The sequence below is a fragment of the Humulus lupulus genome, chromosome 7, assembly GCF_963169125.1.
Source record: "Humulus lupulus chromosome 7, drHumLupu1.1, whole genome shotgun sequence".
NCBI classification, from domain to species: domain Eukaryota; kingdom Viridiplantae; phylum Streptophyta; class Magnoliopsida; order Rosales; family Cannabaceae; genus Humulus; species Humulus lupulus.
In genome coordinates, this window is record NC_084799.1 from 12,835,245 (window position 1) to 12,860,864 (window position 25,620).

The 25,620-nt window shown below is 33.2% G+C and overlaps 4 protein-coding genes across 5 annotated transcripts; 1 reads left to right on the forward strand and 3 right to left on the reverse strand.

Moving 5' to 3' along the window:
* Positions 1-3,935: 3,935 nt before the first annotated feature.
* LOC133791389 (ankyrin repeat-containing protein At5g02620-like) lies at positions 3,936-6,141 on the reverse strand. Its single transcript, XM_062229319.1, has 4 exons — positions 5,565-6,141; positions 5,344-5,472; positions 4,723-5,255; positions 3,936-4,640 (listed from the first exon to the last, which is right to left on the reverse strand). Exons 1-4 carry the CDS (start codon positions 6,139-6,141, stop codon positions 3,936-3,938), a joined length of 1,944 nt encoding a protein of 647 aa, XP_062085303.1.
* A 1,641-nt stretch (positions 6,142-7,782) lies between these two features.
* LOC133791390 (uncharacterized) lies at positions 7,783-8,373 on the reverse strand. The gene has a single exon (XM_062229320.1). It carries the CDS (start codon positions 8,371-8,373, stop codon positions 7,783-7,785), a length of 591 nt encoding a protein of 196 aa, XP_062085304.1.
* A 7,597-nt stretch (positions 8,374-15,970) lies between these two features.
* LOC133790715 (pentatricopeptide repeat-containing protein At4g11690) lies at positions 15,971-18,901 on the forward strand. 2 transcript variants are annotated; one of them, XM_062228463.1, is made up of 2 exons: positions 15,971-18,040; positions 18,175-18,901. In XM_062228463.1, the coding sequence occupies exon 1, from the start codon at positions 16,032-16,034 to the stop codon at positions 17,724-17,726; it is 1,695 nt and encodes a 564-aa protein (XP_062084447.1). In that variant the 5' UTR covers positions 15,971-16,031; the 3' UTR covers positions 17,727-18,040; positions 18,175-18,901. The 2 variants fall into 2 exon arrangements, with proteins under 2 accessions (XP_062084447.1, XP_062084446.1); XM_062228462.1 differs by having other exon boundaries at positions 15,971-18,023.
* A 1,570-nt stretch (positions 18,902-20,471) lies between these two features.
* LOC133790716 (protein ACCELERATED CELL DEATH 6-like) lies at positions 20,472-23,801 on the reverse strand. The gene is made up of 4 exons (XM_062228464.1): positions 22,896-23,801; positions 22,659-22,778; positions 21,235-21,782; positions 20,472-21,151 (listed from the first exon to the last, which is right to left on the reverse strand). Exons 1-4 carry the CDS (start codon positions 23,482-23,484, stop codon positions 20,588-20,590), a joined length of 1,821 nt encoding a protein of 606 aa, XP_062084448.1. The 5' UTR covers positions 23,485-23,801; the 3' UTR covers positions 20,472-20,587.
* Positions 23,802-25,620: the final 1,819 nt, after the last annotated feature.

Here is a 25,620-nt window from a genome sequence, read left to right on the forward strand (position 1 = left end):
GATGAAGTGAGTTTGTTTCCCGATAGAGTGTTGAGTCTATCCATCTTCCCATCAACACTCAGAAGGATGTCTTGCAACTCTTGCCAAGATGTAGATGGTCTAGCCTCAATGATCAATACAACAGGCAAGTAGTCAATGTCCAAACCAGAAAGAACATTTGAAACAAGATGAGATTCTGGATATGGTTCACCTGCAAGGGCAAGAGCATCAGCCCATTGCCGTTTCTGCCGTAAATATTCCGCCATTGTGAGTGACCCTTTTCTAGCTGTTTGAATCTTTGTTCTGTACTCATCTATTTTGGCTCGGGAATGAGCACCGTAGAGGGCTTCGAGAGCTCGCCAGAGTGACGCCGATGAATCGCAACCCATGACTTCAGAAGCTATCCCTTCTGTCATCGAACCGTACAGCCAGCCGAGTAACAATTGGTCATTCACAATCCATTGTTCAAAGGCCGTATTTACTTGGCCTATAGAGTCGATGATGCTGTCGTCGTCTTCGGTTGGGCGAGGAAGATACTCAGGAGGTCTGGGTATGGTGCCTTTGATGTAGCCGTCGAGTCTGTGCTTGCGGACGATTGCCGAAACCATGGTTTTCCACAGTGTGAAGTTGTTCTGATCCAACTTCAAGGCAAATGGCTGGTTGAGTGTACTCCCAAAATGAGGTACGTTCACGTTTGGAGCTTGAGTTTGTGAGAATGATGGCTGCTGTGGGTTGCTAGTTGCAGTAGACCCAGATGATCGATTTCCTCCTCCTTCAGTAGGTGAGTTGCTGTGGGTTTCAGCCATTGATGAAAGGTAAAAACCAAGGATGCCAAACCTGGCTCTGATACCAACTCAAGAAAAGAAAGTTTTTGTAAATGAATGAAAAACTCAGCTCAAATTGAGTCTGAGAAGAATGTTGTATTTATATTAACAAAAGGGATACATGAGTATATTCTGGAAGGGACCACGTATGCCCCTGCCAACCACCATTTGTACAAAAAGGAGAGAGAAAAAAAAAAGATTACAAAGAATATCCTAACGGAATTTGTTACAACAGAATTTGTCACCCAATGAGCTGTCCTTGCTGTACGTACACTAGGGGCTGAGACTAATCACTGAGGCACCATTGTGTGTATTGATTTATCCTAATTCCTCAACACTATGATATTTATGATCGTTTTCGAGCTTATGTAAAAACTCAACATGTTATTGTTATCAAGGAGGTTAATATACTTCAAATAAATTTTGTGATTTGCTTGCTTTAGATGGAACTGTGTATCAAACTTCTTGTACGAATACCCTTGAACAAAATGGTGTTGCTGAAAGAAAGCATAGACACATTATTGAAACTGTTCGTTCTCTTTTGTTGTCCTCATCTGTGCCTAGTCAGTTTTGGGGAGAAGCAGTTCTCACTGCAGTCAACCTTATTAATAAGATTTTATCTTCAATCACTTCAGGTTTGTCTCCTTTTGAAAAACTATATGGACATATCCCTGATTATTCTTCTTTGAGAGTCTTTGGTTCTACTTGCTTTGTTCTTCGTCCTAGTGTAGAGCGTACAAAACTGTCATCACGCTCTGCACTTTGTGTGTTCCTTGGTTATGGTGATGGCCAAAAAGGATATTGTTGTTTTGATCCAACTTCTCAAAAATTATATGTATCTCGCCATGTTGTTTTTCTTGAGCATATACCCTTCTTTTCTATTCCTGACACTACTCACAACTTGACCAAATCATATCTTATTCATATTGATCCTTTCTGTGAGCATACAAGTACCTTTTCTCCTCAAGTTCCTCAAATTGTAGAGTCTGGATCTTCTCCTGATAAACATACAATTGGTTCTCGTTAGGTCTATAAAATCAAGACCAAGTCTGATGGGTCTGTTGAATGCTACAAAGCCAGATTGGTGGCTAAGGGATTTTCTCAACAGTATGGTATGGATTTTGAGGAAACTTTTTCTCCTACTGTTCGTGCTCTTATAGCAGTTGCATCTGCTCGTCAGTGGAATATATCTCAATTGGATGTTAAGAATGCTTTCTTGAATGGTGATTTACGTGAAGAGGTCTACATGGTTCCTCCTCCTGAGGTCCCTTGCAATCATGGAGAAGTTCGTAAGCTTAAGAAAGCTTTGTATGGTCTCAAACAGGCTACTCGAGCATGGTTTGAGAGGTTCTCCAATGTTATTGCTTCTCTTGGGATTCTCCCTAGTAATCATGACTCAACTCTATTTGTTAAGTGTACTAATGCAGGTCGTATTCTCCTTTCCTTATATGTTAATGATATGATCATTACTAGTGATGATTTAGATGGAGTTGGAGTGTTAAAGTCTCAATTAGCTTCCCAATTTGAGATGAAGGATTTGGGTCCTCTTCGGTATTTTCTAGGTATTGAAGTTGCCTTCTCCCCAAAAGGCTATCTTCTTTCTCAGTCAAAATACACTTTTAACATCATTGAGCGTGCTCGTCCTACAGATACAAAGGTAGTTGCCTCTCCTTCTGAGCTCAATGTTTAGTACTCAGCTTCTGATGGCACTCCCTTGCATGATCCTGCTTTGTATCGCACTATTGTTGGCAGTTTGGTTTATCTCACTATCACTCGCCCCGACATTGCATATGTTGTTCACATTGTTAGTCAATTTGTTGTCTCTCCTATTACTGTTCACTGGGCAGCTGTTCTTCGCATTTTGAGGTATCTTCGGGGTACTATATTTCAAAGTCTTTTGTTTCCCTCCACTTCTTTCTTGGAGCTTTGTGCATACTCCGATGCCGATCATGGTCGTGATCCTACAGATCGGAAGTCTGTTACTGGTTTTTGTATCTTTTTGGGTGATTCTCTTATTTCTTGGAAAAGTAAGAAACAAACTGTTGTCTCACAATCTTCCACTGAAGCAGAGTACCATGCTATGTCATCTACTACTAAAGAAATTGTTTGGTTAAGATGGTTGCTTGAGGATATTGGTGTTTGTCATTCCCAACCCACTCTTATGTATTGTGACAATCAGAGCGTCATCCAGATTGCTCACAATTTAGTTTTTCATGAACGCACCAAGCACGTTGAGATTGATTGTCATTTTACTCATCACCATCTGAAGCTTGGCACTTTCACTTTGTCTTTTGTTCCTTCTTCTTTACAGATAGCTGACTTCTTTACTAAGTCGCATTCTATTTCTCGTTTTCACTTTCTAGTAGGCAAACTCTTGATGCTTATTGATGCTGCATCGTGAGTTGAAGAGGGGGGGGGGGGGGGGGGTGTTAGAGTTATTATCTTAAGATTATTTTAGTCTTTTATGTTATTTTATTATCTCTTGCCTTTTATAAGGCTTGGCTAATTTTTTTATTGTAACATTTTCTCTTCTTTTGCAATATACTTAGCTCCTCCCTTTCTATCTTCATCTATCTCTTTGCCTTTTTCTTTCTCTTCGAGTTGTATAGATTGTGTAATCTTTGCATAATTATCAGTTGTAACAATCCAATTTCAGATTTTAGCTTATAAGAGAATCTATAATTTCAGCCATTTTTTCTCACAGCACAGCTAAAGTCTAAAGCTAATTGTTGAGCTTATAAGTTTTGAACTAAAAGATTACTATTTCATTCAGACTACTCTTACTAGTGTTGAAGCTCATCGATATGTAATAAGTATGTATATTATACATTGTGCATATATGTAATAATAATAATACTCATGTGCACTAGTATGTATATTTTTATGTTACATGTTTACTTATTCAACCAAAGAATAGAAAATCACACTTTTTTTCTAGACCAAATTCATTTCAGAGGCGAACTGTTCTCAATTTCTTCCTCCAAAAGAAAGGACAGAACATAGTTCCAATCTTATAATTGTTTGGAAACTAACACCAGTGACAGTGATTTCCTTTTTGGGAGATTAAGCACAAGCTATAAGAGAATTTAAAAGGTAGTGACAAAGGGAAGTAACTCCAAAATATGCGAGTCTTTACACTCTTGTGCACCAAGCCTTTTTCGATGGAAGACCATGAGCCTTGAACAAGTAATAGATGCTGTAAATGATCTTCAGAAAAAAATAGATAATGGGAATTGAAAAGGACAGAAGAACACTGTTTGTAGCCATGTTAGCAAGTCCTGAGTTCTGAGGAAAGACTGCAAGTGCACCATGAACAAAGGCCAGTGCTAATCCCACAAGTGATAGTTCAGTCAAGATTGTCACACAGTATATAGGGTATATGAATCTCAGACGCCTAGGCCAGGCTGCAACCAAAAAGTGGACAAACATGGAGGCTGCCGAGCAACCAAAAGCCAAGGAATCAAACAGAAGAAACATTTTGAAAGCCTTTATCTCACTCGAAATAGCTATGCCTTGCTCATTGTATCCACCAGGCATTGTAAAGGCTGCTGCAAATGTGACTGCTGATATTATTGTGGATACTATTAAGTTAATGCTTGACATGTTTGTTATGTCCAAGGGCCTGTATCCTTGAGAACTCAATTCTGGCTCGTCATCTTTGTACTTATCTGCAGCATAAATTTCACTTGCTTCTAACATTTTACTCTTGCCTTTTTCATGTTCTTGAAAATCCTCACCAATCAATGCCTTTGCTTCAGCAGCATCTCTGATAACCTTTTGCTCCAAACTTGGCAGAGCTCCCTTTATCTCCAAAGTCGCCATACTCAGTGTTTTAAGCTGTCACAAATAAACCTTATTAGTAATTATCAAGAAAACTTCTTTTTTTTGTCTCTCTTTATGAATATGAAAATTAGCTTACAATTTCAAGCTCCCTTAGCTGCTTGCTTGATCGGATGATGTCAAGGGTGGTCATTCCATCCTTATTTAGAGCTCCTTTGTCAACTCTTGGGTCCCTAGCCAGAATTTCCAAAATTTTGGAATGGCCTTGGAAAGCAGCTAGATGCAAAGGGGTATTACCTTCTTTATCTTGCTCATTTATAAGATCTTGAAAAGCAAGTGTTTGGAGGAAGAATTTTACTGCATTTTTCTTACTAGTCTCTACAGCAACATGAAGAGCAGTTCGATCTCTATCGTCCAATGACTCACAAGTATCAGGGCATTTTGTGACTATTGATCTCATCACATTGACATGTCCTTCCTTAGCTGCAATGTGAAGAGCAGACATGCCATTGTTGTCCTTTACATATGTGATGGAAGAATGATTGATCTCCAAAAATAGTTCAACAACTTCTACATTTCCCAAGTGTGCAGCATAGTGAAGAGGCATCCAACCAAAGTCATCAGCTTCTAACATTGAAGATGGACATTTTTTAAGAACATTTCCCACAAAATCTGCATCTCAAGAAGAGAAAATTGTTGAGAGTCAGCCAAAAAATGCACGAGGACGAGTTATTTTAAATCATTGAAGCTTAAACTTTACCTGCTCCCGTGATATTTAGTTCATATCTTGAGAGAGGAAACTTGAGATTAAGGCCTGTAAATTTGTCAATATATGGGATTTTCTTCCATAATGAAGGAGTCTTTTTCTCAGTGGACTTAAACTGCTTGCCTATAAGAAATCAAATCGATAGCCTGATGTAAGTCACAGCCTAAACAATGTTAAGAAAGAAAAAAAAACAAATGAATTATATCAATACTAACTCTTATGTGTTCGAATCACGGCTGCATGCAAAGCATTCATGCCATTCCTTCCTACATACGAGCACTTTGGGGCGGTCTCAAGGATATGAAGAGCAACCTTATAAAAGCCTCTATCTACAGCCAAGAACAGTGGAGATTCTCCAATGTTGTTGACAAAACATGTCAAATCTCGGTCTTCATCAATGATTAAAATCGCCACCTCATAATGATCATTTCGAACAGCTTCATGCAAAGCAGTGTCACCCTTGGAATTTGTCATCCTTAGCAGGCTCCTGTCAGCTTCAAGGTCTTGCTCCTTTGCCTTGTTTACTATCAACCGAACCATCTCCAAATGTCCCAGCCTTGCTGCAATGTGCAGTGCAGTGTTTCCTTTTGTATTTGTTTCATACAGAAGCAAAGAATTCGAGTACAGAACATCTTCTGCAAGCTTTCTCTGGCCAGATTTTGCTGCCACATGAAGAATGGTGTTGTTTTGGGATGTAACTTGGCCAAGATATATATTTGAACCTTCTTCAGTGAGTTTCTCAGATAGTTCACTGCTTCCATATATTGCAGCATTATACAGCTCAGGATCCATTTTTGTTATTGGATTTTAAGCTTGTATTAGTTCATGTACATTTTGCAGAAATTTATCTCATATTTATACACCCTGCATTCTCTAAGAGAGTGTTTTTGATGAATTTTTTTTCATTTTATTTTGTGTCACAGTATGACTAAAATTAATTTAAGCCAAAGTGTCTCTTTCTTCCATTCTCCTCTACTTCCACACTCCACTGAAAATTTCAGAGAAAATACTTCCCTTATTAATTTAAATACATAATGATTCTGATGCTAAATACGAATATACAAAATATAGAAAGCACATGTAATCGGCTGCCTTTAAATTTACTGAGAAGGTCAACTTAAAGCAATTTTTATTAGTAAAATTCCATAAGAAAATTCAATTTTTAATCAAATGAAGTTTCTTTGGTTTGACTTTAAAGATGGGTTTGAAAAAAAATGGCACTTTTATTATTGTTTTGATATAATCACATAGCATGTTACAAGTCATAATCAAGAGTAGTGTTTGACAAATTCAAGTTTAATAAACCAAATTAGATAGCATTGGCCTGATTATGGCCTAATAGTTTTGAACTGCCTGACTCTGGCCTTGTTGAGTTTAAAATATGATTTGCTATCAGTGGTTTGAGTGGATGTTTCAAGCTGATCTTTGCATGCATGCCTACCCTCGCCTCCATTTTAGAGTTTCAAATGGTTGACTTGTAACTCATCATGGAGCCATATATAGCTTAAGGCCAAATGCCCCTCTTTTTTTAATGAAAATTTTAGTCGGATTATTCTTGCACCCAAAAATATATATACACCTTATTAATTAAAATAAATTAATTTTTAATTTTTTTTTTGACATTCTTTAAATAATTTTTTTTGTTAATTTCAATATTTTTATTTTTTCTTGTTTTCATAATTTTTTAGAAAAAAAAATTCTTTCTTTAACAAGCTTTTATATTTTTTGTTTTAATTAAATATTTAATATATGTATTTTTTAGAATATATAAAAGAAAAAAAAATAGAAAAATGTGAGCATAAATTGATAAAAATATATATTATATATTAATTTTTAATAAAAATTTGTGTATTATTAAAATTTTGAGGTGCAAATACAATGCACCAAATTTTTTTACATATGTATAAAAAATTTAATTAAAATGCTTTATTTGCCCTTTCCAAAACTTTGAAGTTGACATATATATTGTGTCAACTCATCCAAATTTCTATTTTTTATTGTGTGAACTTTATAAATTGTAGTGCTTTTAAAAATCTTTGTTTAATAATGGAACCTTTTTTAAAAGTAATTTAATAATGGAACTTAGAATTATGTTTATACACCCGATTGACAATATATTCTTTAAAATAGAAACAATAATCAAACACAAAATAAATCATTTAATTATTATATATTAATATATTTTAAGAAAATTGATGAAAGCACAAGTGTCTTATAAATCTATTTGAAAATCGTCTTTTATGCAATTTTTTAAACTTGTAATAAACTTCCATCTTATGTCGTGAATCAAAATGAGGAGGGAGTCGAATTTGTACTTTTATTCTTAAGAGAGATTTGGAGGTTTTTTTTTTTTTTTTTTGATGAACAAAGAATATTATTAACACCCAAAATTAATTACAAAACCAGCTCATAAAGAGCCCAGCAAACTGAACATTACAGTAAATTCAGTTTTTTAAGAAAGACAATTTTTTTACTCTTCAGCTTAGCCTGAGACAAAATAGAAACTCTAGCCCTTACACACTCTTGTACCTGAGATACAGTCTTACTAACAGAAACAGAAAAGGAGTTAAACAAGCATTGGTTTCTGTTCCACCAAACCAGATAAACAGAGGCTGCTAAACCACCAGCAACGACCTTCTGTTGAATTCCCTTCGGCTTCCCCTCCATCCAGTTAATCCATTCATGAAAACACTCAGGCCAAACCTCACTGCCCAGCCAACTAGCAACACGATTCCTCACCTGTTGAGCAAACTGATATTGAAAAAATAAGTGCTCATGACACTCCTGTTGAACTTCACAGATTGGACATAGATAAGAAGTAAGCTGCAGATGGCACCTTAATAAGTTGTCCCTGGTTAATAGATGCCTCAAGGAAGCTTGCCAAAGAATAAACTTATGTTTGGGCAAGGACAAATTACACCAGATAACTGAAGCAGAAGGAACCTTTTCCTTATTAACCAACTGAAAATACAGCTGGCTGGTTTTTAATTTTCTATTCACCACAGCTTTATCTAACATCTCCATGCTTATGATTGACCTCAGCTTGATTAGCTTGATTTGGAGGTTATTTTTATTTTTCTTTAATTTGGATTTTTTTTTTGCAGCATTAAATTTGGATTTTTTTTAATTCACAGCTAATAAGAATTTTTTTGTAAAAAATAAAAATTTGAGGCTGGTGCGACAAAAAAAATAATTTGAGGCTATGCTGGAAAATTTGCCTCTTTCCATGAATTTTTTTTTAATAAGTAATACATAATTAACTAATTGATGTTTACCCGACAAAAAAAAAAAGTAATTGATGTTTATACATTTTGTCTATAAATCTCTCATTTTTTTTCTATTAACACGGTGTTAGATTGAGGAACAAAGTGATACTGTATTTTCTAAATTAATAGCAAAAGATATGGAAGTTCATTAAATTTAACAATCTTTATATTTAACAATCGAAGTTCATTTTTGTAGTTTTTTTTTCTAATTTTTTATTTAATATTTATTTTTTAAAAAGATTTAATTAACCATTATAAAATATCTTTGTAGCTATACATGGTTTACAAACTATTCTGAGGGTTATATTTTAAGCTATAAATAAATTACTATTCATTTACATTAATTTGTGTGAAAACATTAATATTTTTTTAAATGAGAGGAGATGAATTGGCATCTTCTCTAATTTGTTATTTTTTTAACTAATTTAATCACGATGCATGGTTTGTAGTCATATTATTATGATTATTATTATTAATGGATCAGCCTTAATTGTTTTTTAATTAGTTAGTAAATATTGGGTCCTTAATTAACAAGTGGCATGGAAATAATGGAGATGATATATACTATATAGTTATAGTACTCCTTTCTGGGTTTCTCTTTAAAATTTTGAAATCTTTTGTCACCTACCTAATTAAACAACATCTCTCTTCTCTCCCACTCACTTACCAATATATTATCTCAATTTGTACTATATTTTTATTAACACTAGTACTAATAGTAATACCCATAAACAAATTTATTGTTTCCCAATTAATTTTTTTTTTAAGAAATTTAACATTTTATGATGAAAAAAATAGGGTAAAAAAATTCATGCTATTAAAAATTAAACATTTAAATAAAAAAATTAATAGTAATTGTTGAATTAGATAATTTAACTTCACTACTCTTTTTAACAACTTTAGGATTTAGTTGTAAAAGAAGAGAATAAGTTGATAATTGCCCGTTTTTATTATTAATTGACCAGAATTTTATGATGAGATTTTCCAAACTACCATTGTTAATCAAAGAACAATATTGTAAGCCACATGTATGTGATCGTTCAACAACACATACTAATACAAATACACCCTACAATATTAAGATATTTTATAAGATTTTATTTATATTTATATCTCTTCTATATAATAAGTGTGTAGATAACATAAATTTTTGGTTTTAACAGTTTTTTATTTTTTTAATGTTAACTTTAACGGAATATTCTTATATTTAACTGTTGTAAACACTTAAATTTATAAATAATTAAAAAATATATATATGATATTTTTGAGATATTTTACAATTATAATTATTTAAATATAATAAATAATTAAACAAATTAAAATAAGATATTTTTTAGATATTTTACAATGATAATTATTTAAAAATAATAAAATCATACGTTTTTTAACTTAAATAAAATTTAATTAAACTTAAACCTACTTATTAGACTAATATCATATTAAACATATAATATAATCTACTGTCAATTAGCAACAAATTACTTTTTTTTTTTTAAAACTAGCAATAAACTTATATTTAAAATCCACGTATAATATTTAATATTACATTAAACATATAATCTTGTTGTCACTCCTAAATTGAAAAACTAGAACAAACATAAACTTAAACAAAAATAAATAAATTATTTAAAGGATATTTATTTGAAATTTATATGACATTAATATAAATTTAATAAAATTAATTAATAAATTCTATAAATAAAACTAAGTAAGCGTGCATATTGCACGTTGCTTGTATCTAGTATATATATGAGTGTGATGTGAAGTTGAGTAACACAAATATTTCTTAACAATATTTCATAAAAAAAATCACTCAAATTAAATTTTTAGTAATTTTATTGGAAAAGTTGAGAACTACCCACTTTTAGGAGTAGTTAACTAAAATTAGACACTAAATATATTTAGTTGAATTTTACCCATTATTATCATGAGACTTCACAAATTACCATTATTTGAGCATATGGTTCTAAGTGTTGTTGTAAAATGTATTATATGTGTCATATTATAGTTAAATTATAAATGCATTCTAATTGTAGTGTGTCATATATATGTGTGACAACTATATTTATAGGAATGTATTCAATCTATGCAAAATTATTATTTAAAATGTAAAAATCAAGGCTTAAAATGTAAATCATAAATCTTAAAATGTAAACAACAATCATTTAAAATATAAACATCAAGACATAAAATCTAAATCACGACCCTTTAAAAGTTTAACCAAGGCTTAAAATCTAAACCACAACCCTTCAAAATGTAAACCACAAAGGTTAAAATATAAATCATCACTCTTTAAAATTTAAATCACAAGCCTTAAAATTTAAACCGCGACTTGTAAAAATTTAAACCATAAGGCTTAAAGTTAAACCACTAGACTTAAAATCTAAATTACGACCATATAAATATACAAATCATAATCTTTTAAAATCTAAGCCACGATTCTTTAAAATTTAATCGACTAGTCTTTAAAATTTAAACCACTACAAGACTTAAAATTTAAACAACGTCTCTTTAAAATTTAAACCACAAGACTTAAAATTTGTAAACTTCTTTATTGACATATTTGATAAAATTGACAAAATTAATTATGGATGTATTTTCAAAATATATTGTGTGGTATTTTCGAAATGGTTTGGTTCTTGTTTTGCTGTGAAATGTTTTCTAATCAGATTATTCTATATATGTTAATAAAATAAATATATAATTTCCTATAAAAGAATATATTTTTTTTACTATTGTATATATGGAAATTATTGGTATTTATTTTAATTTCTTAATCTGATTTGTTTGTCTAGAAACCGTGTACAGCTTGCAGAGATAATGTATATATTGTTTCCTTATTTATTTAAGAAAAATGGGTTTAAAATCTGTCCAGGTTCAATGAATCTGTTTAAACAGATTCTGACTTTCCTTTTTGGGAAGATTTTCTATTTATTGGTTGATTGGTTTCTGATTTGTTTTCCACGACTTAAAGGGATTCTAAAGGGTATACAGACATCCTTAGGTCGTTGGTTTTTCTTGAGCTATCTAGGTGTATTATTTTCTAAATATTTTTCAAGTTTAGAGAGATTGTTTATTGTGTGAAGAACTTGAGTCCAGCAAGTTCTTAGTGGTTTATTACAGTGTACTTCTGTATTGTTTTCTTTGTGCTAATTGTGCAAGTTGAACACACTTGGATATTTTTCATCAAGCTTCGGGAGAATTCTAGCTCGTGAGTCACCTTTCGGGAGGAAAAGTGCAAGTGTTATTGTAACGCCCTGGTTACCCCAGAACAGTTACGGTGAATGGTGAACCAGAAATTTAACTCGCTACCCGAGTCTTTTGGTTAAAAACGTGCTTCTAAGTGTGATTAACAGGCTAAGGTAGAAAATCAATCAAAAGGAAATGATATATTTTATTTAATGCATAAAACTGTTCATGGGCCCATCAAAAATATTTACAAGTTATTTATTACTCAAAATGGTCATTACTGTTTAAATTTACAACCCGCCGACCTAAGCGGCAAAAATAGGGTAAACCCCCTAGTTCCTCTGAGAACTTCTTGGTCGTGGTGGTCAAGCGGCCGCATATGTACACAACACCACCTAAGCTCTCCACTCAAGACTGGGTGGGCTTTTCTTTCCCCTTACCTGCACTACATAGCACCCATGAGCCAAGGCCCAGCAAGAAAACACAATATAACATGAATATAATATCAACAATGATCATAATAATCATTCAAGACTTTCAGTCCAGAACAGATGAGTGACAGTCGTAAAAGTCACTAAGATGGGTTCTGTTCCCATTAGCCGTGTGACGATAGGGTCACTAGGGCTTTACAAATAAGTGAACCTTTCACTAGCTTAAACATGATAGGTGCTTCATGACTAGTCACCAACATAACCTTCCTCGTGACCATAGAGTCACAACCATGGGATTTCGTTCCCTAGCCATGTGACAAGCAGTCACCTAGGCCTTTGGCCCTGGCTCTGAGTAACTAGTTTAGACTAGTCAAGCGCTTATAAGTTTCATCGACCTTAGGGTCGGCCCAGCATTAATGCCTTAGAGTCATTCAACGCTGATATCGATTAGATATAATCTTTAATCGGCCCTGTGTTCAGGACGCTTATGCCGTTTCTGACTCACAGATCAGTAATATGCGACCAGTGTCGTCCCTGACTAATTAGTGCCATACACAAGTAAGCAAGCTCTGATAAGCATTTAATATGCAATCAATGTCCGCATTTATCAATCAACATGCCTCAACAACAATCATGCATGTCATATACACAGGGTGCAGTTTTCTTACCTCTGATTCGAGCGAGAATGAATAAAAGAACAACCCTTGAGAACGATCTGAATTTTAGCCATTTTGCGGTCACCTAGTCATAACCAATTATGTGACACCATCAATAAAATGAATAAGAGAGGTTCCCAAACCAAGATCTAGCCCCCGGGACATCAATACCCACCAATCCGGGTAGTAGGAATGATCCTGAGGCCTAAAACCAAGTTCCCGAGGTCAAAACGCTCAAACGAGCTCAAAACCCTGCCTGAGCGGCGGCCCCACACCAGGAGCAAGGGTCGCGGCTCCCAGCAAGGCCAAAATGCTCCACCTGCTTCTTCGAGCTAGGGCTATGGCATCCAAGAACAGGGCCACGGCCCCCAACCCAGAACCATCCATAACTCGACCTCCTTCATCCCAAACACTCCAAAAACATACCTAAACACTTCCAAATCCAAATATCAAAGTTCCCAAACTTCCCAATGATCCAAAACCATCAAATCCCGAGGCTCAAACGAACCAAAAACTCAACGATTCACAAAATCCAATTCTAACCTTAGAAACTCTAAAAACTCAAAACTTAGATTACCTTTGATTAGGTTGTTCCTCGTCAAATCCTTCGGTCAAGAAGCTTCTAATCTTTCCTAGGATCGTTATGCCTCGATCCTCGCTTGATTCCGACTCCTAGAACTCGAGATTTCTTCGAAAATGCCTCGAACGGTAAATGGAACTAACGGGAAGAGAGAAAGGGTTTTCTAACGTACGGTTCTATTTGACAAGCTACTTCAAGCTTAAGTAACCTCAAATAAAACCTAGTGTGCGGGGTCCCGAATACACTCCCGGGGACATTATAGTCAAAACTTCAAGAATTTCCTCCTGATCTCAATTACTTCCAATTTATCATCAAATAACATCCTCATATCTCAATATCCCAATAAAAGACCCCGTTATGACAAAATTGCTAATTCACAATATAAGATCGTCTCATGCTGAATAGCTCGAATATATCTCCATAATAATGAGATCTCATTCATAACTCACATTATGCACCGAAATACACAAATATGCCCTCAACGGGCCAAATTACCAAAGCACCCTAATAATCAAATGTGGACTCACATGCATGCATATAACATCATATTATAATATAATTCACATAAACATGCATATTATCAGTTAATGGCATAATTAAACTATTATGGCCCTCCCGGCCTACTAATCCAGCCATTAAATCGCATTAGGGATTCCGGGGCATTACAGTTATGATTTGAGGGGAGTTCAAGATCTTAGCACTTCAGAAATTTGATTAGGAGTTTAGATTACAACAGTTGCGACAAATTCAAGAGGGAGTCTTTATTTGTATAAGTCAATTTGGTTTTATAATTGTTTAGATATTCTTCTAATAAATTTCATTCTCTGGGCGTGATCTCGTGGACTAGTAGCAATCTGCAAAGATTGCTGATACCACGTATAATTTCGTGTGTTATTTACTTTATGTTCGTTTTTATCATCTGTTGATAAACTGTTTAAACATATCTGGTTTTCGTTCAAACAATTTCTGTGTCTGTTTAAACATGTCTATAACAGTACAACAATTAATTATTTAATTTAAATAATTAAGTTGGTAATCATAAAAACGAAATTTCAAAATTTAAACCACAACTCTTTAAAATTTAAATCACGATACTTAAAAGTTAAACTACTTGGCTTCAATCTAAACTACGATCATATAAAATATAAACCATGATCATTTAAAATCTAAATCACGACTCTTTAAATTTTAAACCACTAGTCTTTAAAATTTAAACCACGACTCTTTAAAATTTAAACCACAAGGCTTAAAAGTTATATTACTAGGCTTAAAATATAAACCATGATTATTTATAATATATATCACGACTCTTTAAAATTTAAACCACAAGGTTTAAAATTTTAAAACACAATGCTTAAAATTTAAATCACGACTTTTTAAAATTTAAACCACAATGCTTAAAAATTAAACTACTATGCTTAAAATATAAACCACGATTGTATAAAATATAAACAATGATCCTTAAAAATCTAAACCACAACTCTTTAAAATTTAAATCACTAGTCTTTAAAATTTAAACCGCAAGACTTAAAATTTAAACTACGACTTTTTAAAATTTAAACTAAGACACTTTAAAATTTAGACCACAGGGCTTAAAATTTAAACAAAAATTCTTTAAAATTTAAACCACAAAGCTTAAAAGTTAAACCACGCGATTAAAATCTAAATCGCAACCATATAAAATATAAATCATGATCTTTTAAAATCTAAACCATGGATCTTTAAAATTTAAACCCCTAGTCTTTAAAATTTAAACTACAAGGCTTAAAATTTAAACCACGACTTTTTAAAATTTAAACCACAAGATTTAAAATTTAAATCGCAACTCTTTAAAATTTAAACCACAATGCTTATAATAAACCATAAGGCTTAAAAGTTAAGCCATGCAATTATAATCTAAACCACGACCATATAAAATATATACTATGATCATATAAAATCTAAACTACAACTCCTTACAATTTAAATCACTAGTCTTTAAAATTTAACCCACAAGATTTAAAATTTAAATTATGATTCTTTAAAATTTAAATCACAAGCCTTAAAAGTTATACTACTAGGCTTAACAAAATAAAATGTGTAGATTTTTAGCTATTAATTTAACTATGTATTTATTATGTTTCTTTGTTATTAAATATTATTTAAAGTTATTAACTAACAGTAGAGTTGGAGGCTTCTTATGTTATCCTAATGGACACGTGTTCGACGCTTAGCAACTACAATTGATACAATTCTTTATAAGAGAATTAATAAATGATTAACAATTAAAATGGTTATCTAAAAGTAAGCAACTAGTCTAATTTCTTCCAAAAGTATAAGACATTTTTTCTAGTTATTTGTTGTCTATTTGTATTCTTAATTTTATTTTTCAAAAATTTCATCTTTAATAAAAAAAAATTAAATCAATGGTCTTATTGTTTATGAGAGATAATAAATAATTTTATAGTTAAAAAAAAAAAAATGGCATGTAGACACATCGACGTTGTTAGTGTCATTTGTTGAAACAAAACCCTTACGAGTTTCTTCGCCTGTTTGACATGAAGTGAGGGAGAGCTCGAAAATGAGCAAAAAAATGTCTCAAAATCACCAAGCTCTTCTTTTTATCCAGAAAATGGTGAAGAGTCCACCATTGAAAGCTCTCTCACTCTTCAACGACACTCCCCAAGGATTCCAACATACACCTCACTCCATATCATTCATTCTTCATCATCTTCTTTCTTCTAATTTACTTGTTCAAGCCCAATCTTTCATTCTAAAACTACTCTCTGGTCAAATCTCCTCACACCTCTTCACGCCTTCCTCTCTTCTCCACCAACTATCTCAGCCCAACTCCTTTCCTACCTCTTCCCGTCGCTATCTTTTCGAAGCAATCATCAATGCCCATGTTCAATCTCGATTACCAGAAGATGCCCTTTGCTTTTTAGCACGTATGGTGGAGCAGGGCCTCGTTCCCGAATCGAAAGTATTTAACAATGTGTTGGGTTCTCTTGTTAAGTCCAATAACTTCGAAAGAGCTTGGTGGGTTTTTAATGAATTTAAGAATAGGATTGAATTGGATGAGTATAGTTTTGGGATCATGATCAAAGGTTGCTGCGAGGCTGGTGATTTGAATAGAGGTTTCCAGATTTTGAGTCAGTTGGAGGAATTGGGTTGGTCTCCAAATGTTGTTATATACACTACTTTGATTGATGGGTGCTGTAAGAATGGCGATATCGAGCGAGCAAAGAGGTTGTTTTCTAAGATGGGTGAGCTTGGTTTGGCTCCTAATCAGTATACTTATACTGTTTTGATTAATGGGTTTTTCAAGAAAGGTCTTAAGAAAGATGGGTTTGAGCTTTATGAGAAGATGAAGCTCAATGGAGTCATTCCCAGTGCACATACTTACAATTGCCTAATCAATGAGTATTGTAACGATGGGGAAATAAGTAGTGCATTTGCTCTGTTCGATGAAATGCGTCAACAAGAGGTTGCTTGTAATGTTGTCACGTACAGCATCTTAATTGGTGGGTTATGTTTAAAGAAACGGGTTGAGGAAGCTGAGAAGTTGATGGATCAAATGAAAAGAGCTGGTATTAGTCCGAGTTTAATTTTGTTCAATAGGTTGATTGATGGGTTCTGTGATGCTGGTAAATTGGATAAGGCATTGAGCTTATTTAATCAATTGAAGTCACTCGGCCACTCTCCATCTCTAGTCACTTACAATGTTCTAATTGCTGGTTATGGTAAAGCTAAAAATTTAACAGGAGTTGCTGATGTAATAAGAGAAATGCATGAGAGAGGCATTTCTCCTTCTACAGTGACTTATACAATATTAATCGATGCCTTTATTCGGTCAGATGACATGGAAAAAGCTTCTCAGATACATTCTATCATGGAGAAAGATGGTATAGTTCCCGATGTTTACACCTATGGGGTCTTAATACATGGGCTATGCATGAGGGGTAACATGAAAGAAGCATCAAAACTGTTCAAATCAATGAGTGAGAAGGCCGTGGAGCCAAGCGATATTATATATAACATGATTGTCAGTGGTTACTGTAAGGAGGATAACTCTTACAAGGCCCTGAAGTTGCTTAAAGAAATGAGTAATAAGGGAATGGTTCCAAACAGGGCTAGCTACATTTCCACCATTAATGTTCTTTGCAAAGATGGAAAAAGGCGTGAAGCTGAACTTGTACTGAAAGAGATGATCATGTCAGGTTTAACACCACCATCTAAGACTTGCCAACTTATCTTTCAAGTGGATGCTTCTTAAGCCGCTTGCTTGATCGAATGATGTCGACTGTAGTCATTCTCGCCTTGTATAGAGCTCCTTTGTCTACTCTTTGGTCCTTGGGAAGAGACTGGATTCAAATGGGTATTTCTTTGCTTGTTTTGTTCATTATAAGATCTTGAAAAACAAGTGTATGAAAGAGGTGCTTTACACTCAACAACCTCAACATTGCCTAAGTGCACTGCCTAGTGAAGAGGTATCCTACCTATGTCATCAGCTTCTACCACTGAAGATGGACATGTGTTTAAAACCTTTCTCACTAAATCTGCATATCAAGAGGTAAGGGTTGTTAGGAGGTAAGGAAAACAGAAATATATATACAGATAAGTATCTCAAAAAATTTATCTTGTGTACTTGATCAATGAAATTAATTTCACAACTCTACTAAGTTAAAGAAGATGCCTTTTAACTTTATGCGTTCAAATCACAGCTGCATGAAAAGCATTCATTGTCGTTCCTTCCTCCACATGAACTCTGTGGGGAGCAGTATCAAGAAAATGAAGAGCAGCCTTGTAAAAGCATCTAACCACAGCCAAGATGAGTGGAGGAGATTCCCCAACGTTGTTGACAAAACATGTTCATTCTCGGTCTTCGTCAATTAGTAAAAATAGCTACCTTGTAGTGACCATTTCGAACAGCTTCATATTTGACAATCCTGATTCCTGAGCAGGCTCCTGTCTGCTTCAAGATCTTTTTTTTGCCTTTCACATTTGTTTTGTACAGAAAGCAAATAGGTTGAATATAGAACATCTTCTCAAATAGTTACTATATATTTGAACCTACTTTAATGAGTTTGTCAGATGATTGTGCTCAAATACTGACAAAGGAGCAAAATGATGGATCATTTGCATAATGATGGTACACAAATCGTTGTTGTCTTCCAGGACCAGGCGTTCGGGTGCCATTGTTCTCTTGGTTCAAATTCTTTGCATAGTGATTAGTCGGATTGACCCTATAGCAATGATATAGTTTTCTAATTGACAGATATTGTAGGATTAGGTGGATGGTGTAGTTTAAATATATATATATATATATATGATTAGCCAGATATTTAATGCATTTTAAACACAATGATGGTGAATATGATAATAATATAATTTGGAAGGGCATGAATCCAGCTGCCTTTAATGGTAGCCTTGCTCCCCTATTGTTTATAATTTTTCAGGGACAATTAAATTAGCATGTTGTATAAATGAGAAGGTTCGAGTGATTTGCATCTGTTAAACCATGGAAAATGTCTTGAAGTTACTTATGATTTTGCATGTAGTGTGTGTTAAACAATAAACCTATTGCTTGTTACATGTCATGATATGAAATAATCAAAGAGCATTTGATAAAACCTAATTTGCTACTACTGCTCTATTAAACCAAATTATTTAGCCATGACATGAAATAATCACATGCTTGCTTTTGAGTATTTTGACCTGCGGATTTCAAGCAAAAGAAGGGTTACTTTGCAAATAAATAAATACAACAAAGTGACTTTCAGCTAATTTCAGTTATGAAAAAAGTTGATCTGTAGAGATCTAAAAAATAAATTTATTATAAAAGAATTCTGTTGGTTATTTTAGGGAGTGCCAATGAGAGAAACACACCAAATTTATACTCAATCTTCTGAACATTTTTTTAATAATAAATATGTTTATACATGTGTAAAGCACCTTTGAATTTTTTCCAGGAAAGAGCCAGGAACCTCTTGTTAGATTTTAGGTGACTTTGTATTTTAGTATATAGATTATTCAAATAATTGGTCAAGAGACTAAGTCTTGTTGTTAATTTTTTTTTGTTAGACATGCTTATTAATATTAGGAAATATTTTAAAATTTTAAAATATTTTGTCATGTTTTAAAGAGCAATTATCTGAATATAACATATAAGATTTTCAGGCTCATAAAATATCTATTTCTTTAATTATCTTTACTATTTTTAAATTTTCATATTCCCAAAAAACCAACACCTTTTGAAGTAGGGTTGTGCAAAAATTTTGGCAAACCCCTCAATCTAAATAAACCACTCTAACCAAATTGAAAAAATGGATAAAAAAAACAACCCGAATAACTCAACAAAAATTCAAACCGCCCAATATAATAATTGAGCGGTTTGGGAATTATACCAACACGCCCAAATTTATACATGCATATATTATGTATATTATTACATATATTATATGTAATATTAAATATCGTTTTTAAATTTTTAACAATGAATTTATAATAATGTTATGAAGTTTCAATTTATAATAATATGTCTAAGTTTGGAAGATGTATATTATACTTTTAGTTTGTTGAATCTAATTATTTGAACATTTTTAAAAAAAAAAATTAAGATTAGTTTAGGCGGGTTAAACCGACCAAACCGCATAAAATATTGGACGAGTTAAACTTTTTTTTTCTTAATTGGACGGGTTAAAGTTGGATTTTTGCAACCCAAATTTTACATTAGGTTGATTAAAATATGTTATAAACAGACCAATGAACATCTCTATCTTGGAGTTGGGGAGTTTCGTCAAAAACATCGTACCCAATTCCCATGTGAAGATTTTTTATTCTAACTTCCAACAACACAAGTCACAAACTTTTTTAATTTATTATTCTACTTTTTAAGCTTTAACCTTTTGGATTTGAATAAGGCTATTAATGATTTTTCCCCATCTTCTATAATTCTTCCCAACTTCAGTTTAAACAACTCTAAACTACCAAACCAAATGATATCAACGCCCAATTTGACATCTCCAAAAGACACACCAAAATGGATTTGTGACCATTGTGACAATGTCGTGGTAAAATATACAGTAAGTGTGAGAAAAAATAATTGGGATGTGGATATTTTGTACAATTAATCATCTAAAGACATCCTATGATAAAGAGAAAAACACAGCAACCGCCCATTATGAGAGTATAGTACACTAGACTCGAGGAGTCTGGCATGATTACACGCAAGCCTGAAGTGAAAGCCATAACCATTCCCAAGATGGAAATGTAGGTAAGAGTGGCTGCAATTCTAGTAAACCGCAGGAGAAGATGATAGTTATGCTCGACTGAGCTGAAGAACTGAAGCAGAACTGAGGCCGCTGAGCAATAAAAGGCCACTGAATCTGCGACGACAAAGACTTTGAAAAACATCTTGTCTGACAAAACTGCCAATCCCTTATCAGTACGATCATTGCTTTCATACCCTCCAGGTATAGTAAAAGCTGCTGTGAATGTCACTGTTGCAATAAGAGCAGCTACCAGCAAATGGGTGTCTGAGATTTTCTTCAAACGATCAGATTTGATGGCCTTTTCCATGAGGTGGTGATGATGGGGGTCAACGCTATTAACCAACAGATTCCATTGTTCTACTCTGTAGATGATTGATTGCAAACTCTCTTGGCCACCTTGTTGTTCCAACTTCTTTACAAACCAACACTGAAATAATAATGAAAAGAACTAGTTGATCAAAAACACTAAAAACGCATGTACAATAAGAGAGCAAGACTTTGGAGGCTTACCCTGGAAAATTCACCTATATTTACATTAGTTCGAACTATATCAATGGGTTTAAGGTACTTGAGATTCGTAGCCCTCTTGTCCACTCTGTAATCATTCACTAGAGCATTGATAATCCTTTTATATTGTAAGCCGGCGGCTAAATGCAACGGAGTGTTGCCTTCCTTATCCGCATCGTTTAGCATGAACTCGAGAGCGGGTGTATTGAGAATGTACTTGACAACACTAAGTTTTCCACTGAAAACAGCAATGTGAAGAGGTGTCCAGCCTCTGTTATCAACCAAATCACAAGCCTCTGGTTTATGAAAAATGATTTCTTTCATTACTTGAACATGGCCTTCTTTGGCAGCTATGTGAAGAGCTGACATGCCTTCTTTGTCCTTCAGATACGCAACTGAACTACAATTCTGGTGAAGAATAAGTTTGGTTGCTTCAAGATGACCCAACCATGCAGCAAAATGGAGAGGAGTCCATTTGATTATGTTGTCTTGTTCTTCTATTAAAGCAGTCTTTTGACTTTCTTCCCTCTCTAGTAGTACTCCTATTATCTCTACCAACAATAGTTGTGAAAAAGCACAGTTGAGAATGACCAATATTAAGGTTGTAGGGTATTATGAGTTATTGAAGACTATGAAGTATGTTAGAAATAATACAGTGGAGATGAACAAAATATATATTAATATATTTAATTGAAGAACAGAAATGAAAAACAATACAATAGAAAGAATAAACCAAAGCCAAGGCATGCGAAACACGCTTTTCTTAAAGTTGATTTGCCCCCTCTACCTGAACGGTGCTAGAGAATTCGTGAGCAACCACTTCCCAGGATACAATAGCTATCAAGCAGGATGAATGCACCACTGCGTCTGCTTAGGCGAACTCGAAACAAACATTCCCTCTATCACTAAAAAATACTACTGAGATTGAAGAGAGAAAAATACTAAGTGTGTGATATTCTGTATCAGTGTGCCTAGAATGAAAGGAGAAGCTCTTTTTATAGGTTTTATGGAGAGTTGAAAAATGTGTGAATCAAATTCATTAATGCCCAAATATCCAACAAATCTGATATCTTAATATCTGAAAATCAATCAGAATTAAATACTTTTATACTTGTAATATCAGCAATTACCCAAAGTGATTTTCTGATAATCAATCAGAATTGATTACACTTATTCTGGTAATATCAATTGTTACCCAAAGTGATTTTCTGACAGTCAATCAGAATTAATTACACAATATTCTGATATCTTAATTTTGACCAAAATAATTTGTCAAAATCAATCAGAATAAATCACATAATATTCATATAATATCATCTTTAATCAAAGTGATTTGCTGAATCATTTCCATTTTAGACATCAATTTCTCATTCACTCAATTTTTTCCAACAAAGTATGCCAATATGAGTTGAAGGGTATAAAAGTACCTATTTCAGTTTGTTGGGGTAATCTTCCAAAACATTCTTTCAAGTGTAAAAGAAAGCTCCTCATCAGGCGCCGCAAGTTCTCGAGAGATAAATCTGGCACGTGATGTTCCAAAAATCTAGCTGAGAGACATAAACAAAAAGCAGTTTGAGCTGTAAATTAAACAAGTTGACCAGAAGACAAAAGGGTCAACAACCCCATTTCTAGTTGAGCTAGAAAATAGAGGACAAAAGGGTTACCATGATGAGTCCGAATCACAGCTGCATGCAAAGCATTCATGCCATTAGAGCCCCGGCAAGAGGGTGGAGAAGAAAGCCCACACTTTTCCATAATGTAATTAGCAATGGCAAGGAAACCACCTTCCACAGCAAGAAAAAGGGGAGACTCATTAGCACCATTTAGCACATCAAGCAACTCATGGTCTGCATCAATCAACAACTTGGCCACCTCAAGGTGACCATTTCTCACCCCAACGTGCAAGGCAGTATCTTCCCTAGCCAAATCTTTCATTCTGAGCAGTCTCCTCAGGTCGATTTGCTCTCTCTCAACATCACCAGCACTGCTTATGAGGAGCTTAACTATCTCTTGGTTCCCAACTCTGGCTGCTGTATGAAGGGGAGTTTCACCAGCAGTGTTTTCTTCGAGGAGCAGCCTTGGACAGAAGTTGAGAACTTGTTCTGTGAACTTGTTGTTATTGAATCTAGCAGAAACATGGAGAATGGTGCTCCTTTCGGGTGTTAATAAGTCCAGAATCTTCTGTTCACTATGACCCTGGTGAAAAGAGTTGAAGTTTCCTGATGCTGCAGCCTCGAACACTGCTCGATCCATTAGAAACAAAGTTCTTTTGATCTATCTTTTTACACCCTTTTGTTTGGATAAATTGGGAAAGTGAACTTAGAAAAAGATGAACTGAATGAAACTTTGTTTGTTGAATTAATATCTCCAAAGCATGTGGTGGAGAATGGAAAGGATTCATGAGTTTAGTAGTTAGTTACTTAGACATTTCCAAAGTTGGCTCAGGACTTGAGGTCTTCTTTAAATATTTTTGCATTGCTGCATCCCAGAACATTACTGGGATAAAGACCTTTGGCTTGGCTAGGGACTCAGGTCAGTCAAGTTGTATATCCAAGTAAATATTATATTCCACAAACTTGACTTGGCCTTTTGCTCCAACTTATCTTAATTCAACAGAGAAGGATCTCTTAACAAAATGAACTTTTTTTTTTTAATGTAATTTTACACTTTAGTCTAGTTTTGATGCAAAATAATTTCTAATAATTCAAATAGTTGGTCGAAAATTATAGACAACTAATCAAAAAACTCAGAACTACGAGGCGAAAAATTTAGACAACAGATCGAATTTTTAAACTGATGTCATTTTACAAAAAATTATTAAAACTAAACCAAAATGCAAAATCATTTCAAAAAAGATACAATTTTCATCAATTTCTCAATGGAGAATTGTCTGGACAAACTTTTCAAATGATTTGTTCATAGACTTGGGCCATGATAATATTATGTAAACTAGGGATTTTTATATTTATTCTTTTCTCATTCTATTTTTTTAATCATTTTTTCTGTTTTCATGAGCTTTTTTTTCTTTTCTTTTTTCTTCTTCTATTTTTTTTTTTCATTTTCTCTACCAATTTTTTCCTTCCATTTTTTAATTATTTTTCTTTTCATTTTTATTCATCCATCTATTTTTTTTCCTTCATTATTTATTTTGTTTTGTTTTTTTCTTTATATTTTTTAGTTTTCTTTCCTCTTTTTTTTCCTTCCATTTTTTCTTCTTTTTTGTACTTATTCTTTTCTCCTTCCATTTTCTTTTTTTCTTTTTTCACACATATTTTAACATTATATAATTATTTTACTATTTTATTTTTTATTATTGTAATTAATTTTTTTTATAGTTTTTTCCACTATATGTAAAAAAATCAAATCAATTCTTTCAGCATTTTCTTTTTACTGTAACTCTTATAGGAACATCCAAATTTGGAAAGAAAAACAATAAAAGTATGAAAACGTAAATAGGCAACCAGTTACTCTGATGGGAACATTCAAATCGAGAAAAAAAATTATATGAAAATATGAATGGGTAACCAGTAACCCTGATAGATACATCCAAGTTCGGAAAGAAAAATAATAGATATGAAAATGTGAATGAGTAACGAATTACCCTGATGGGGAAATTCAAATCTAAAAAGAAAAAAAATATAATGAAAATATAAATGGCTAACCAGTTACCCTAGTGGGAACATCCAAATTTGGAAGAAAAAAATAAATATGAAAACTTGAATGAGGAACCAGTAACCCTGATGGGAATATCCAAATTTGGAAATAAAAAAATAGATATAAAAACATGAATGGGTAACCAATTACCCTGATATAAACATTCAAATTTGAAAGAAAAAAAATCTAATATGAAATTGTGAATGGGTACTTGGTTACCCTGATGGAAACATCCAAATTTGGAAAAAAAAAATCATATATGAAAATGTTATTATTATTAGTTACTTAACCCAAACAAGGAAAAAAAGTAGTCATGATCCGTAAAAAAATGTAAAAAAAAAAGTTAGAACAAAAAAATTGATTTGATTTTTTTTTTTTTATGTATAGTAAAAAACATAAGTACAATAATAAATAATAAAATATTTTGAGTTGAAGGGGAGATGACTTAATAAGAAGTTTCTCCAAAAAAATTTGACAAAGAAGAATGAGAAATGAGACGTCAACGAGAAGAGAAGTTGAATAGATAAAAATTAAAAAATAATAAAGTGAAATGTATTTGTGATTTTAAATTGTAATATTAAATTATGAAAAATAAACATTAAACAATATAAAAACAATAAAATAGATTAAGTTCTCTTTTTAAAATATTAAGTCAATATTGCATAATGAAACTAATATAAAAGTAATCAAATGAAAAATATTTAAATGACTAAAATAATCTCCTAATTTAAATAA